The 16,028-nt window shown below is 42.2% G+C and overlaps 1 protein-coding gene across 1 annotated transcript in view; it reads left to right on the forward strand.

Moving 5' to 3' along the window:
- The window catches only part of LOC149776335 (plexin domain-containing protein 1-like), an 85,681-nt gene that overhangs the window by 12,686 nt on the left and 56,967 nt on the right, over window positions 1–16,028 (forward strand). The window contains exons 2-3 of the mRNA XM_089942848.1: window positions 12,737–12,853; window positions 14,741–14,813. Of these exons, the coding sequence (XP_089798974.1) occupies window positions 12,767–12,853; window positions 14,741–14,813 (160 nt within the window). The 5' untranslated portion in view covers window positions 12,737–12,766. The remainder of the gene's footprint in view (window positions 1–12,736; window positions 12,854–14,740; window positions 14,814–16,028) is intronic.

The raw sequence follows: 16,028 nt of genomic DNA on the forward strand, positions 1-16,028 counted from the left end.
AAGCTAGTTTTCGTCCTTCCATGGGGTTGTCAGGGGTGAATTCTGAGATCTTGGGACTTCTGAAGGCCTTTTTATCTTGCTCCCACCAGTCCTCCCAACATGGTTCCCAAGACTCCTTTCAGTATGGGGCCTAACAAGAGAGGTAAAATGCCTCCACGTTGGACCAACATCTTCTTTTTTTGACGAATGGGAATTTTCTTTTGAACCATTTGGCGAAGAACGTGACGATGTTTGCCTAAGCATTGTTTCTGGTGTTTGGACAAAGGGATCGTGCCTTTCAAAACGTTCAAACAACATTCGCACACGGTATCGATGACCTCTTTGGAGGCCGTTTGAATGAGTTTTTTTCGTAGGGGTGGAGAAGCTTTGGACAGGACAGATAACATGTCCCCATGTTTAGCTAAACGTGGTGGCAGTCCTTTCCTTTTCTTTCCTTGGGGTTTTCTGGAGGGTGACATCTTTGAGTCTTTAGGAGCACCAAAAAACACTGATACCCTACTCGGTCACAGGCCTTTTTTATACTGGAACGCGTCGCCACTGATTGTCTTTACGTCGTATCAACTTCATGACAGGCATGACACGTCGTGCAGGGGTACGTAACGGACTAAATCGAGCCAGTTCTTGCTTGGACAAATCCAGTAAACTTTGTAACATGCCCGATCTTTCATGGACTTTGATTTTGGGAGAAGGTACTTTGTGAGCAGCAGCCACTGCCGCTAAATTGGAAGGTCCTGCCACTGGGGAAGTTCTTTTGGGGGTCATCAACGGAGATGTTCTTGGTGTGATTAACGTCTCCAAGTACTCTTCAGTTCTGGGTGTCATCAACGGAGAAGTGGATGAACGTGAGGATGCCGAAGACGCAGTCACTGCCGTGGCAGGTCGTGGTTTGCGAGTGTAAGGTTGCGTCCTGGCCGAAGTGCCTCTCTTGCGACTAGTTTTCTTCTGTGGACTTTTCTTTTTCTGAGGACTTTTTCTCTGTTTCTTTTTCTGGGGGCTTCTTTTCTTTTTCCGGGGTGGTGGTGTCTGGTAAGAGGAGGGTCCTGCCACTGGAGAAGTTATTCTTCTTGGGGACTTGGTCTTTTTCTTTTTCTTCTTGGGGCTTCGTTGAACTTTTGTCTTGGGGATAACTTTGGGGGCATTAGGATCCCATCTTAAGAGTGAGCGAATGATGACCCCTCCTAGAGTACCGCTCCCTCCAGGTTTCAAAATGATTTGTTTTTTGGTTTGAGTGTCAATGCGGGGATCGGCCAGTTGGACCAAAGCGACTTTGTTTCGATCGAAAAAGCGTTGGGTTTGATGAGGAATCTGAATGATTCCTTGAAGTAATTGACGTGCCGTCACCGTGAACCATCGTAAGACTTCTTTGAGACTAGCTTCTAAGACACGGGCTCGTGTTTGTGGATCTTTTTCTCGACTGATGCCATACAAGGCACGAATCAATTTGACGGGAAGATGCGACTGAATGGACGTCATGTTCACACTGTGTGAGACAGACGAAAAAGGGTCTGAGGTTTTTATAGATTTTTTTCATGGGGAGTGAAATGAAGTCGAGGACGGAGACGTGTACAGGACAGGCCCTCCGTCTTGGCACCAGTGGTGAAACAAGTGGGTACGAAATCGCAAATCCTCGGGGGTGGTAGGTTTCAAATCGATGAGTAAATAGGCGTGTGGCGTTTGAGTGGCATCGTCGCACGCCTGAGTCAGCCAAGGCGTTCCTAACTGTTTGGCTAAGACTTGCACTTGCGATTTATCTCGAGGGCTTTTAAACAAGACCACGTAATGCGCATTGAGACTGATGGTGCGATGGGCTTTACTTTGTTGAAACAAATTTTGGGTGATGTAAACGACACTGGCATTACGGTGATGCCCTTTGCGCGTGAACCACAGTTTAATTTCTTCTTCGTCTTCTCCTAACATGTCGTCGAAAATGACCAAATGGGTTAGACGGGAGTCAGAGACGATGCCGTCGTCTTCTTTAGGAATGCCTTCCACAAACACGATGGAATCGCCTTGACTTTCTCGCAAGAGGCTGTACGCCGATTGCCACTCTTTGTAACACCACACGATCCGTTGAGGGGGCCGATCGATCAAATGATGTTTATGTTCGATCAAACGTTTGACGAATTCGGTTTTGCCAGAACCGCTAGGTCCAGCAATGAGCATGTTAAAGGGATGGCGAAGATACAAAGCCTCCCAACTGGCACGATCTAAGTGTTCGTCGATGACTTTGACAGTAGAGGAAGAGGGAGCAGAGACAGTAGAGGCAGCCATGGTGTGAGAAATGTCACTTGTGACACGAAAAACAAACAAGACAAGAGTTTATATACTTTTTCAGAACACGTTTATTGAATGTTTTTTTTTCAAACATGAATACGAAAGACAAAAATACATAAAAGCCAAAGGCTTAAGTACAAGGATAAAAGGCACATGATAACTATGAACGTGGAATAAACACAAGTGTCTGTACAACAACCACATGTTTTGGGTAATGTTCTAACCAGTTCTATAGTAGGGGGTAAGGTCACACAAGTGTCCTCCCGAAAGGGTCTTTCAGGTCTGTCCACGACAGTCCTGTCCTGGGTGACGGGTTCTTCTGGCACCGTCACTAACACGGGTTGAAAAGTAACTTTTTTCCTTGAACAACTCTCGTGCATACTGGGCCACTTCTTGGGTCCAAGCCTCAAAACCCCATTCTTTCCAGGCACGGACATCTGTCCAATGGGGATGTAAGTCACAAGCTACACACACATCGTCATACACGTCTTGGGTAGCTAAAAGTTGACGAATCTTTTTTTCCTGTTGAGGTCGAGAAGTATCCAGATGAAACCGCAAGGCTTTGAGCAAAAGGAGTTTTTCGTGACCATTTAAGGCCATTGAGGTGGTAAGTACTGATCGTAAAGAGTCCACAAAGAATCGGCTGGTAAACGAAATCCCAAAAAAACAAGTCACTAAGACACACACCACTTGTCGTCCCAAATTGAACGGATACAGTTCTTGTAATAATTGATGGTAATGATCGACGGTTTGAATATGGTCATTGAGTTCCTTCCACGGAATCTGTTGGATGACATGTGACATAAACCGTGGCATGGCAGCCTGTTTTTATATTCTCTTTTTTTTTGGATGCAATACACGTACTTTCTAGCCAGTGATGTTCGTTCTCCAGTAGGGAATCTAAATCTTGCATACTGTAACCGAAACGTCAGAGTTCGATTAGAAGTTTCCTCTTCCGCTAAGTAGATTCCACGTAACAAATGTTGGTAATCCTTGAACTTGTCTTCCTCAATGTATTGCTGTAGGTGAATCTCGAAGTAACCATAATTATGAACATGTCGATCATTAGCGACCTCAAAGTGTTGAACAATGTCTGACCATTGAAAGAATTTCTGACAAATCAGTTCTCTTATACCATTCAGGTACCAGTGGTTAAAGATCTGGTGACGTAACGGATGCAATTGTTCTTTACGTTTACGTTTCACTTGTATTTTGACTCTTGTAAAGTATTCATGAATAGGTCAGTCCGTACAATTCACAAAAGTAATCCACATAGTGAGTAATTTCTGACCACTGCCATTCAGGGTAACGTCCAAGAATGTCACTGAACTCTTTTGATGTAAACGGCCTAAAGTAATATAATAGGATGAATGCAGTCTTGACCCAAAGAAATCTAACACACTGGTTGACTTTTTTCACTTTCCTCTTGTGAATTTCTCGGCACAAAAGTTCTACAGTGACCCATTGAGATTTCACTCTGGCAAACCCCTGCCAAACTTCCTTGTAAATCTTCTCTTGCAGTTCTTTAGGTAATGATTCAATATCGTTTTTGAAATGCAGTTTAAATAGTGGTCTCGGTGATGTCCAACATTTGACTCCTAGCCATTCTGGTTTCTTCATCAACGACATGGTAAGTTCCTTCAATGTCTCGGTCCCACTAAGGGTAAGTAATGACAATTCGGTGACCATCGAGCATGTTCAACGTAGGCCGAATCTTGCGGTTCCCAGTGGTGAAGTGACACACCGCAACTGAAGCACTTGACTTTATCTCCTTCGCCCAAGTAGAAAAATCCGGCTCTGGCTAATTCTTCGGGGGTCGGTCCTCCCAGATACTTAGGCCATTTTCCTTTGAACGATTGAAGACGATTTTCAAAGTCGCAGTATTCCGACAAACGCACAGGAAACGAATATTCGTTTTTCACAGGTTCGTTTCGATGAGGGTTGGGTGACAGGAACAGGAGTTTGCTCAGGGCTGGATGACATCCGTAGGGAGGTAAACGTGAAGGTGAACATTCCCCTTTAAAACGAAACCCAGTAAAATGTCCAAGAGGACGAGCGGCATCACTTTCGCATCCCTCAGGTTTGACACGCACAGCATCACTTTCCATGATAGGGGTTGGGACACTAAAGTTCCCATGATGCTTTACGGCATCGCTCAGGTCACAACGTACAGCATCGTATCCATCGCAAGGCTCACAATCGCACTCGTCTGCAAACTCCGTTACGCAATTACAATGGTAACCACATGGACAATCGCAGTTTCCTTCCGGACATTTTCCGTCGCAATGTCTGGGTCTTATCCATCCAATATTAGTCACACTAGAGGAAGATACAACTTTTTTACAATCCCCAAACTGGAACGATGTCTCTTTCAAAGTATTCATCTTGTTCGCTCGGTCTTGGTAGTCACAATGAACTATCGATCTTGCCTAGGGTTCCTTTTTTATATACAGACCAATACCGACGTGACCGTACGGTAAGGTGAAATGATTGGGAAGTCGCACTCGCTTCTGGTACACAATTTGATAGACTTTTTCCAAGGGTCGACTGACGATGTGGTGAGTGGGTAAACGTACAATCTTGTTCGGTTGGTAAGTGGTCACTTTAAAGTTTCCATCCTCTCCCGATTGCAAGGCTTCTTTCAATACCCCAAAGTTGACCACACGACTGGTACGATAATTCAGAGTCAGTCCTTTCACTTTGCACGTCGTGTGCACTTCTCCTTGTTTGTCCCGGTATTCGTAGCCGTAATTTTTGGGACCGCCACTGACAAAACTTAGAATCTTGTCGTCGGGATGCTCGTCTGTCCAGGCTCCTAAACGGTCTCCTTCGATGTTAGGGTGATGTTGAATCGGGTGATGGATGTAAATGCAACTGTCCGTGTCAAAGTACAGGACGCGTTCTTCTAACAGTTCTAAAGCTTCGTACAATTTTAAGCGAGCATGGGCTGTCACGTAAGCCGCAATGATGACATTTCCAAAAGGGTCGTCTTGTACAAAGTCCAGATCTTCTTCGTAATTGACCAAGATCAAATTCTCTCGAACGACGTCCACGTGTTTCATGTATTTGGTTTTGTCGTGAATCATCTGGAAGTAGCGGGAAGGTTCTGTCAAATATTCCGTCTTGGGTAAACACGGTCGTTGTGCCATTTTACCCCACAAGCAATTTAACATCACTTTGGCAAACGATCTCCTGCCTTCGTTTTTCTCGATGTGGTCTAAAGTGATGCCTTCTTGTTCGTAGTATTTCTCTTTGAATTTTATTTGGTCTTCGGGAGTGTGACACCAGGAAGGATAGCCGCTGGCTTCTTGCTTCAGTTTCAAAAAGGCATCCACGTAGTCTGCGAAAATGCCTTTCTGAGTAGGGTCACCCTTGTGGTACTGTTGTGTCTTGGGAAAGTGGCAAATTTCGTACACTTCTAACAGTTGGTATCCCATGTCCAGAGCTTTGAACAATTCCACGCTGACCCAGGTTCCCGTCAAGGCCCGTTCTTCCTGGGTGTGCTGACAAGGCTGGTCTTGGTTGCACGTTTCGGCACAAGTACGGCACAAGGGAAACATCAGTTTGCCTTGACAATGATGAGGTAAGACGGAATGGTATAGGTTCGTGGGAGGCAAAACTTTACACTTGATCAAGCCTTCGTATTGTCGAATGTTTTTCAGGTCGATGTGTTCCGTTAACAATTGCGGGTGCCCTACAGGAAAGCGACAATATTTGCACACGTAGGGATACAGCGAACACACGTCCAAGTATTTGATTTCTTCTCCTTTCTCTTCGTCGGCTTGGTACAGCAAACAGGTGGCATTGGTCCTTCCTCCGTACAAACTATCCCTCGGGTTCAGCGGGTCCATGAACTGGTAACTTTCCACGAGGCGTTTAAACTCGGGATCGGTTTTCATACGGTGATCGTACTCGTGTTCCCACATTTCCACCACTTGGTATCCTTGCTGTTCTAACTTTAGGCGCCGCTGACAAGTGTGCTGGTACAAGTCTTCCATGGTTCGTTGCAAAAACTGATTTTTAGTGCCACGGTCAGGGTAACAGAAGGGACATCCGTGAAATAAGCAACCGTTAAACTCGTGCACGATCTTGGGGTTTTCTAAGTCCCAGCCATCGACCGAATACGTTCCGATGGTCTTTTCGCCCCCTCCGTTGCGGGCATGCTGAATCCACTTGTCTTCCTTGTCGCACAAGTAATGTAACCAGCGTAGGGCTTTGACCGAGTATTGACGCTTGACAAAGTGGGTCGTTTGAGGACTGATGACAGCCACAGTGTTTTCAGGCATGAATCGTTGTCGATACACTAAGGAACACGCTTTGGCAATGGTGCAAGCTTCTTTCAAAGGATCGACCCCTCCGTGTTCCATGAACAGTTCTCGAAATTTTCCACAGCAACGTCGTAAAATGTCCACGTCGGAACGACAATACTTTAGCATTTCTTCCTGAAAGTCGAAAGGGTCCGAGGCGTGAGCCTGGTACCAAGCGTAGAAAGCTTCTCGTTGTTCGGTACGCATGTTGTCGGGGTCGTAATAGTGAGCCTCAGGTAAATGGGGTAGACAGGCGTGTTGATTGGCTTCCGTATTGAAAAAGTGTGGAAAGTACCCTTTAGCCATTTCTGTCATTCCAAACGTTTTAGGCATTCGACTCAAAGGCATGGCCAAATAGCTCATCGAATCTTTAAACTGTACTTGTCCCACTTGCATGAAAATGATTTTGGCTCCGTTCAAAGTCACTTTAGGACGTTCGGTGCCTTGTTCCGTATAGTATCTGAGAAGAAACTGTCCATCGTATCCGGAAAAATTGTGAGCCATCACCGTGGCATGACGATGACAATCTCCGTAACGTTCGATGTCCTCTTGGCTCCACGTCTTGTCGACGGGGTCTAAGACCCATTGGGCAAAATCGGCTAGCGTGTTCGGTCCCCGAAAGATTTTTTCACGCCCTCCAGGAATCTTGCTGCAGTGAGGGCAATGACTGAAGATAAGTTCTTGAATGCACTTCTCGCACGCTCGATGAGCCACGCAGAAATTAGGAATGTGAATGCCGGTCTCTTGCATGCATTCGAAATCGAAAAAGATGAAATTGCCTTTCTTCTTGTGACCGTCCTCTTTCTCTGGTGGGGGTTGGTATTTTTGCACGTAACATTGGTGTTCCAAGTCCACGATGTGGTGACAAATGTGACATTTTTTCTTTCCTCGACATACGTGTGCCTTGGCAGCATTGGTACATATGACTTGTTCACACGTAGGGCACAATCTCAGGAGTTGACAAGCACATTTCTTCTGTGAACCTTGCGTTTTCAGATGTTGTTGGTAACAGGTAGGGCTGACAAACGTGCGCAGACAAGTTGAACAAGGCACTGGTTCTTCGCTCAGACAGGGTGAAGAGGCCAAACATCCTGAGCATTTCCATCCACAATGCTTGTGTTGCTCTCGATTATTATAACCATGGTCACATTTCTCACAGTAATAACCGTATCCCAGGAATCAGGTGATACTGGTAATGGTATCGAAATGGTCATCGTGATGATAAACATGAATGTATTTTCCGTCCTTAAAATCTTGGCCTCGAAACAATAGAGGCCCGCGCATTTCTTGAGGGTGCACTTTCAAGGTGTATCGTGGAGCTAGGACATCTTGCAATTTTTGCATCTCAGGAATGCCACAGGGTGTGTCTTTGGGTAGTCCGGCTTGTTGTAACAGGAGTTCTGCTTCGTTTCGTTGTTTGGCTCGGTCGGAACCTTGAATAGTGTCCCAGGTTCTTTTCCATTCTACCGTGTCGTTCTTGCTGGCATAGGTTCGTCCCACCACGATGGCACGGGCTAAACACATCTGGTCATGAGGGTTGTTAATTCGGACGAGACTCTTTTTGGTATTGCGAAGGTCGTCCACCAATAACATCTTTTTGCGTCCTGTCCCTTGAGGAGGAGAGACGTGGGTCATGTCCAGTGTGGCTTTACCATCGGTGATGTCAAACTGATCATTAGATTGTTGTACGTGTTGAATCTTGTCCATGACTTTGGAAGCAGTCAATTCTGCAGGGGTGCTAAACTCGATCCAGACAGGGGATTTCAAACCGTCGTGTTGTATGGAAAGTCTCAAGCGATCGTCTTCTTTGGGTTGACATTGTCGCTTGAGTGCAGTGAGCAAAGAATCCCACACCTCAGTGATGAACACTTCTGCTTTCTCTAACGGCACTTCAGCCTTGAAATCTTTAAACTTCACCGTGTATTTGTAAGCCGTGGTTCTAAATTTTCTAGAGGAGCGCTTTTCCGTCTCTCGAATGGAATAGTACTTTTCAGGGTTGACTAAGGGTGGTGAACTTGGTTTAGAGGGTTCGGATTCTGGTTCACTCATGTCTTCTTCAAAATCACTGGCATGAATTTGTGCCAAGATTTCAGCTTTGGTACGAGGTGATAGATCACGTTTCTGCCTCTTACTTTCTTCTTCTTTCTTCTCGAATGAATGGGATCGTTTCATCTTGAGTGCAAAACGTCAAATGACTCAAGTTCAAACACCATAGACTAATTTATAGTCATGGCTAACCAGCGTATATAAAAGGGTGTGTGTCTTGTTCTTTCACTATTCATTTCACTCTCAAGCGGAGCACAACGATGGAAGAGACTACCCAGATGGAACGTTTCGTCAGAGCTTTGCGAGGGGTCATTAAAAAATTCTCTTCAGACCAGCCGACGGACTACTCTCCTTCCTTTCGAGATAAAAGTCAGGATACTTGCTATATCTGTCAGAAGAAAGGGCATTGGTCTTCAGAGTGTCCAGACCGTCAAAAAAGAAAAGAAACAGGGGCTAAAAAAGACAAAAGTCAAGATACCTGTTATTATTGTAAAGAAAAAGGACATTGGTCTCCAGATTGCCCAAAAAAGAAACAAGAGGAGTCAGAAGAAAAGAAGGATTCTTCAGAAGAAGAGAGGGATTCTTCGGAAGAAGAGAGGGATTCTTCAGAGGAAGAAAGCAGACAAGTGAAGAAAAAGAAACAGGAGAAGAAAAGAAGAAGGGAAGAAAATGAGGAAAAGACGGTGAAGAAATTCAAAAAACAGAGAGACTAAACAAGGAGAAAGAAGAAGTCAATGAACTTTTTGTTAAAGTGTTGTGTTGTGAATTGTGAATTGAATTGTAAAAAATGGAGAAAAGAATAAATGAATGATATAAGGTAAGTGTCTTTGAGTTTTGATTTTAAAATAAGAAGCTACACTCACGCACTCATACACAGACACGTACTATAAGGGTAAAATGGGTGGTTATTTTTTTTTTTTTTGAGTTATTGGCAAATTGAAATTGTATTTCTTTTCGAGAAATGTGGGTGGCCCTGAAAAGGGCCTTTTTTCTTTATGGTGTAGGGGTGAGTTTAAGCAATCAACTTTAACTGCCTTAAGCCTTTGCCACGGCCAAGGCCTACTTCTGGACTGCGTAATGTTGATGATGATAATGATTGGGTTGAAATCACTAAGGGTGGTACGGTAGGCTTAGTCACAGGGTTGACGTGTTTAGCTCGGGAAGGTCGTATTCTCTTCGGTCGTGATAAAGAAGTCTGATACATTTGTTTCAGACTTCTTAACTCGGCTAAAATGTCCAACAGTACCGTGACCGTTTGATTTTCACCCTCTTGTTTCTTTGCTGCTACTTCTTCTTGCTGTTGTTGCTGTTGTTTTTTTCTTACCTCTTCTTCTTGTTGCTGTTGCTGTAGGAGAAAGGCCTGTTCCGCTTCCTTTTGTCGTTGTATAAATTTCTCCAATTCTTCTTTCTGTCTCTGTCTAAAATTCTCCACTTGCGGTAATGAAGAAGGTAACGAAGGTTCCGGAACAAATTCTTGCGAGGAGAGAAAATCCACAAAATCCCAATTCACCTCTTCTGAAAGTAAGTCCGAGTTCCCTTGGGCAGTCTCCCCTGCTGGTGCACCCCAATGGATCGTTTTCTGAGTTTCCGTCATGTTGAATCACTGTCGCATAGATTGACTGCACACAAGCGCTAGCGAATCTATATAGACTACGTGACGTCACAGACTACACTCTTCGGATTGGATGCGGGCTGACTGAATTCTGTAACGCGTGTTCGGATTGGTGAATGAACTCAATCCGTTTCAATCCTTCCTGTCCCTATAAATAAGCGCCGTTCACTGCATTGATTCACCTATTCTCGGAGCCTCAACATGTGGACAGACGTTGAATCTTCAACCCTTGTGTCAACAATGATGTTCAGGACGGACATGCTCATGTATGTCCGATCCAAGTGGACCGTTGTCCACAGGACCAACAGCAGCCTGTGGATAAGAAGAGTCTATATAGAGAGACAAGGTTGCCTCAAGAGGACTCTGATGTATGGCCCTGCTGTAAGACGAAGTTTGAGGAAAAGAAGATGTCGCAAATGCCCTCTATGTTAAGGGCATATTAACATAAACCAAAGGCCCTTTTCAGGGCCAGCCATATTTCTCGAAAAGAGATAGCCTTTCCATTGCCTACCCCTTTTTTAAAAATTTAAAAAAAAAAAAAAAAATCCCATGTTAAATTCCCCTTGTCCGTAGATTGTCCCACGATTTATTCCCATGTTAAATTCCCCTTGTCCGTAGAGTGTCCCACGATTTATTCCCATGTTAAATTCCCCTTGTCCGTATATGTTCCCACGATTTTTCGCCATGTTAAATTTCCATTGTCCGTAAAGTGTCCCAAGGGGGTCTGTAATGCTAATTCCCATTGTCCGTAAAGTATCCCTATTCACTACTATGGTATTACTTTTGGAGCCGTTCTTTGAAAGAAAACTTGAACAACATCACTGAGTCCATCCCCGTAAATCACTTTTTAAGTCCACGCTGATCATTGTGTATAATCATTTTTAAATTACATGTTAATTAATTAATTGTTTTTATTCGCTGTAATAATCATCGACAATTTCATTAATGAGAGAATGATAAATATTACGATCCATAACATCTCTGTAAATAATATTCGACAAATATCAGATGTTTCATTAATAATTTCTGGATAATTATTTCCTGCACGTTCTCCTCCGATCAGAATTGCTAGTGGGTCAACATGGGCAAGAACACAGTCAGGACAAATGATAAGACCGCTTCCTGTTTTTGGACCAAAATAGTTATCATACGCTTCATCGATTATTTCTTCTGCTGTAGGATCTCGTTCTTTCTGACTTGTTATTCGGACTGGTTTCTTTGATTGCTGGTTTTGTTTTTGTTATGATTGTTGTCGTTTTTGTAGTCGTTGTAAGCTTTCAAGATGTTTATTTATCCCATCAATAAATTTAACATATTTTTGATTATCATTTATGACATTATCAGATTCATAGTATGCTTTATAAATCCACTTGTACCAGGTTTTACGACTTACATATTTATTAGCGTACTCAGGTTTCAGAAATACTTTTCTATTATCATAACTGTGTACGACAAGTGCAGGTAATCTTACGTCTTCAGTATTTTTTATGTAGGAAATATTCATCTCGGAAAATTTATTATTTGATTTGGTTCTGGTTCTTTTACAACAGCACCTTCAAGTTCTCCACCTTCAAGCACTGGTTCTGGCTGAGGGGCAAGTTGTTTTTGACCAGCAGCTATTTCACCTGGAGGATCTCTTAAAATCTTTGTTGTTTGATTAGTTCTTCTTGCTATCTGTTCAGTTTGCTCAGCCGTTCGTTTTAATCCCGGAAGAAGACCTTCAGTAGCTTCTGCAACTCTTTCAGTAACCTTTTTAACAGGTCTCAATAATTGTTATTTATCTTCTGCATATTCAACTTGTGCTTCTTTTCGTTCTGGCAGTTTTTGTTTGAGAGTGTCACGAACAGAAAGATATCTTCTAATTGCTTCTAATATTTCTCTATCTAATCTACTAGTGTAAGATTGTATTACTGATATAATGATTATTTAATTACTCATATATTAATAGCAGCAGAGAGGGTGCGACCTCAATGAAACGTCCGGCGGGTAAACGAACGCGCATTCAAATTTAGAAAAACACGAACTTCAACGATAACGTAACAAAAAGAAACTAACCCAATAAGAGAAACTCTCGGTAAGTCGGAGACTTCAGTTTGGCGTTACTGACCATATTTTTTCCGTTTTCGTATGAAGCTTCCTTTTTCAAAAACGACGTTTCAGCAAAAGATCTGCTCACCCTCTCTGTTGCTTCTTCAGACCATGTCACGCATTTTGAAGAACTGTCCACTGACAAAGATCCCCAGTGGACTGCAGGCTCTACACGATGCAGATGATAACGTCGTTAAATGGCTGAGCGCGCACTGCACACGATAATAATAATAATAACTAAGGATGATATAGGACCAATCATTTTTGATGGGCCAAAACGTACAAGCTTATTTATGTAACAATTTAACTTACAGTTGCTATCAATGGTCGAATGTAATATAACTCGACTGAATACAGAATAAAGGAAATATGTGTTTCGTTCCGTTAAACCAATCTATTTGACTTTCAGGAAACGCATGATTACTATACGTCGACAGTAATGGAAAGCCAGGCTGACAATTACTGGGTGGAGCTTAGCAACGCCACGTTGCTTCAGGAACTGAGAAACACTAGCATGAAAGCTCTGGTAGGTAGAGAGAGAGAGAGAGAGAGAGACAGAGAGACAGAGAGAGAGAGAGAGAGAGAGAGAACGATGTCTCTGTGACTTCAATGCAAACTAGCTTCTGAATTGCTGTTTCCGAGTAGAAAGTGAGAAAAAGAAAATATAATTGTGCCGGTTATACCATTTTAGCCAGGCAAATATACAGACAACAAAAAATGAAAATCAGGAGAAAAAAACTGACACTTAAATGTCTTTCATTTTTTAGCGATAAATGTTTAGGAGTATTGCTGTCATTTATATACATTTAATATGGTCTAGACAGTATGCAATGCAGAATAAGGAACATACACTGCCAATGTTGATCTTTATGACTTTTATATCCTTAGGTATATGTGAAATAGTCTATCGTATATCTGAAGGTGGAATTATTTTTTCGGGTATATTGTAGAAACAACCAATACTATCTTAGTTATAACTTTATTGTCTGAATTTTTCATATATTTGATCTTAATTTATTCCAGTGCATAGACAAATATAGGAACAGAAAATGAATTATCACATCATGGAACTGAAAATTCAAATTTAAGTAAGGAAAACGTTCTCTGTACCAAAATGACATGGGATGATATTTATATTTTGTATGGATCCATGGTGTTCGAAACATAAAATGGGTTTAAAAAATATAGACAATAATTACATACAGATACACATAGACACACACACACGCACGTTGACGCACAGACACGTACTACAATGTTGTCAGAACGATTTCAAAGGTGGAGCGGCTGTTTCGATGTGAAACCCAAGCTATTACCTTCATTGATCCATTATGGACAAAGGTGAATCACACAATACAAATTAAATATGCACTATAACTTCAAGACGTGAAAGCAGTACAAACTTTATTTACATATAATTGGGCCAAGTAAAGTTGAACAGATATTCAAGCGGTGGCTATCTATTTTGTTTGTCAGCATATTAGGATGTCGCCTGTGTTAATTCGGACGGTCTCGCTGTTACATCACATCATCAGCATAAATCGGACAAGCAAGTAAGATACATGTTTCAGTTAAAGAAACAAACATTCTCATGTGTGGAGTTTGGGAAAACGTCCTGTTTGGACGTGTATTGTTACCTGTTTTGGTGTTGATGTCTATTCTCTGTGGGCACTGGGCAGGCACAATTCAGTCCTTTGTGGACATGTATTATTCCCTGTGTAGGTGCAAACCCCTATCCTTTGTGGGTAGGCATTAATCCAGTCTTGTGTGGACATGTATTTTCCCTGTGTAGGTGCAAATATCTGTCCTGGTTGGTCAGATATCATTTCAGTCCTACGTGAACTTAAATATTTCTCTGTGCGAGTGCATAAGTCTGTCCTTTGTGGACAACTATTATAATTTTGTCCTGCGAGTGATGACCTGCATTATTTCCTGTGAGCGTTACGACTGGGGCTTATAGCAAGATGAACGTTTGTGAACACAGAACTATTGATATATGTACATTTGAGTGACTGACTGGTACCAGTAACAACTATTGATATATGTACATTTGAGTGACTGACTGGTACCAATAACATAAGACTATTGATATATGTACATTTGAGTGACTGGCTGGTACCAATAACATAGAACTATTGATATATGTACATTTGAGTGACTGACTGGTACCAATAACATTGACATTGAATTATATATGGTGAATTGACATAATTGCTGTTTTATTGAATGAACTTATGACAATGTGCATCTGCACACAATTTGCAGCACATTAAATGTCCTTACTCCTTAAGTTCACAGCTCCATAGACAGGCCAACTGTAAATTGAAATGATACATTTTTGACAAGGGAATATCGTAGACCCTATAATTACATTAACTGGTTTTTCATTTTATTTCAAATATTTATTTTTCAGGCCATTCAGTTTCAAAATTCATCATTCCTGTTCTATGGGCATCAAATTTATAACGTTACGATTTCAACCGGAGGTAAGTAATGCTACATACATGCTTTGAGTAGATCATTGGATCTTCTTCAGTTTTGTTTGAACGCACACGCAATGTTTTTGGCTTGCCCTTTACCTGGTTTTATTGGTCTTCTGGAAACAGTTTGTGTACCAGGAAAAAATCCGTCCAGAAAACAAATAAAAAAGAAAAGTGTTTGTGTATTACGACACAATGGATACAGTATGAAATCTGAATCTGGTTTTCTAATGTAAAACTCTAGTCCAGAGATAGTTAAATTTTCACATTGGATTTGAGATTTTTTGTCAGTCAAATATAGGCGAAGTTACTGTTAAAAAGTCAGCCATGCTTGACTATCAGTCGAAACGTCCTTGGCTATTTCTGTGAGACAACGTTAAGTTTCTTGCACTCTTTGCCACAGTCGCTATATAAGTGACTATATGTGGCGATTTACTCTCCGATTTTGGATGTTCTCCCTACGCTGCTCAACTTCGGGTCACGTCTGTATGTTATGAGCAACTGTAAGCGACCCACGGTCAACTTTGTAGAAACCTTGCAGAAAGTCCTCTCTTATTGCAAGAGGTGTGTGGGTTGGCGGATTGTACCTTCTTTCAAGGTGTCTGCTTAATTTGGTTCTCGTTATCTAGTGGTTGACCGCTCTCGATGGTATTGCCCGGTTCGAATAAATATAAATATAAGTGGTGAAACTTACAGGTGGAATAGATATAGATCTGAGCAGATATGTAGAACAGACCAACACGAGCCCCCGTACATGTAAACAACAATTTAATCACAAAACAAATGTGAGAATTCATAACATCAGGAATATACTCTGCTTCTAGAAATAAAACTTTCACCGAATTGCAAAACACAAATATATTTAAATGAAGTAGCCGATCTGTTTTACTGATATAATTAGTTCATCATAGGATCGAGTGAACACTCGAAGTCAACGCCTTGTACAATTGCATAACCTGCTTCTCCGGGTCACTCCACTTCCACTGTATCTGTTCCTTCGACTTCCCTCTGTCTTGTCTCTTTCTCTCCTCAACTCTGTGTGTGGCACGTAGATTCACATATACCTGGATCTCAGGATAATGCGTCTCACTATACGTCTCAGGATACTTCTCAGAGATAATACGTCACATGATACGTCTCGGAATACGTCTCAGAGTTAATACGTCATAGGATATGTCGTAGAGATAATACGTTACAGGAGCTATTTCTCCCTTTTAAAAT

Source organism: Sinohyriopsis cumingii, chromosome 18 (assembly GCF_028554795.1).
Source record: "Sinohyriopsis cumingii isolate HCF-2022 chromosome 18, ASM2855479v2, whole genome shotgun sequence".
Classification (NCBI taxonomy): Eukaryota; Metazoa; Mollusca; class Bivalvia; order Unionida; family Unionidae; genus Sinohyriopsis; species Sinohyriopsis cumingii.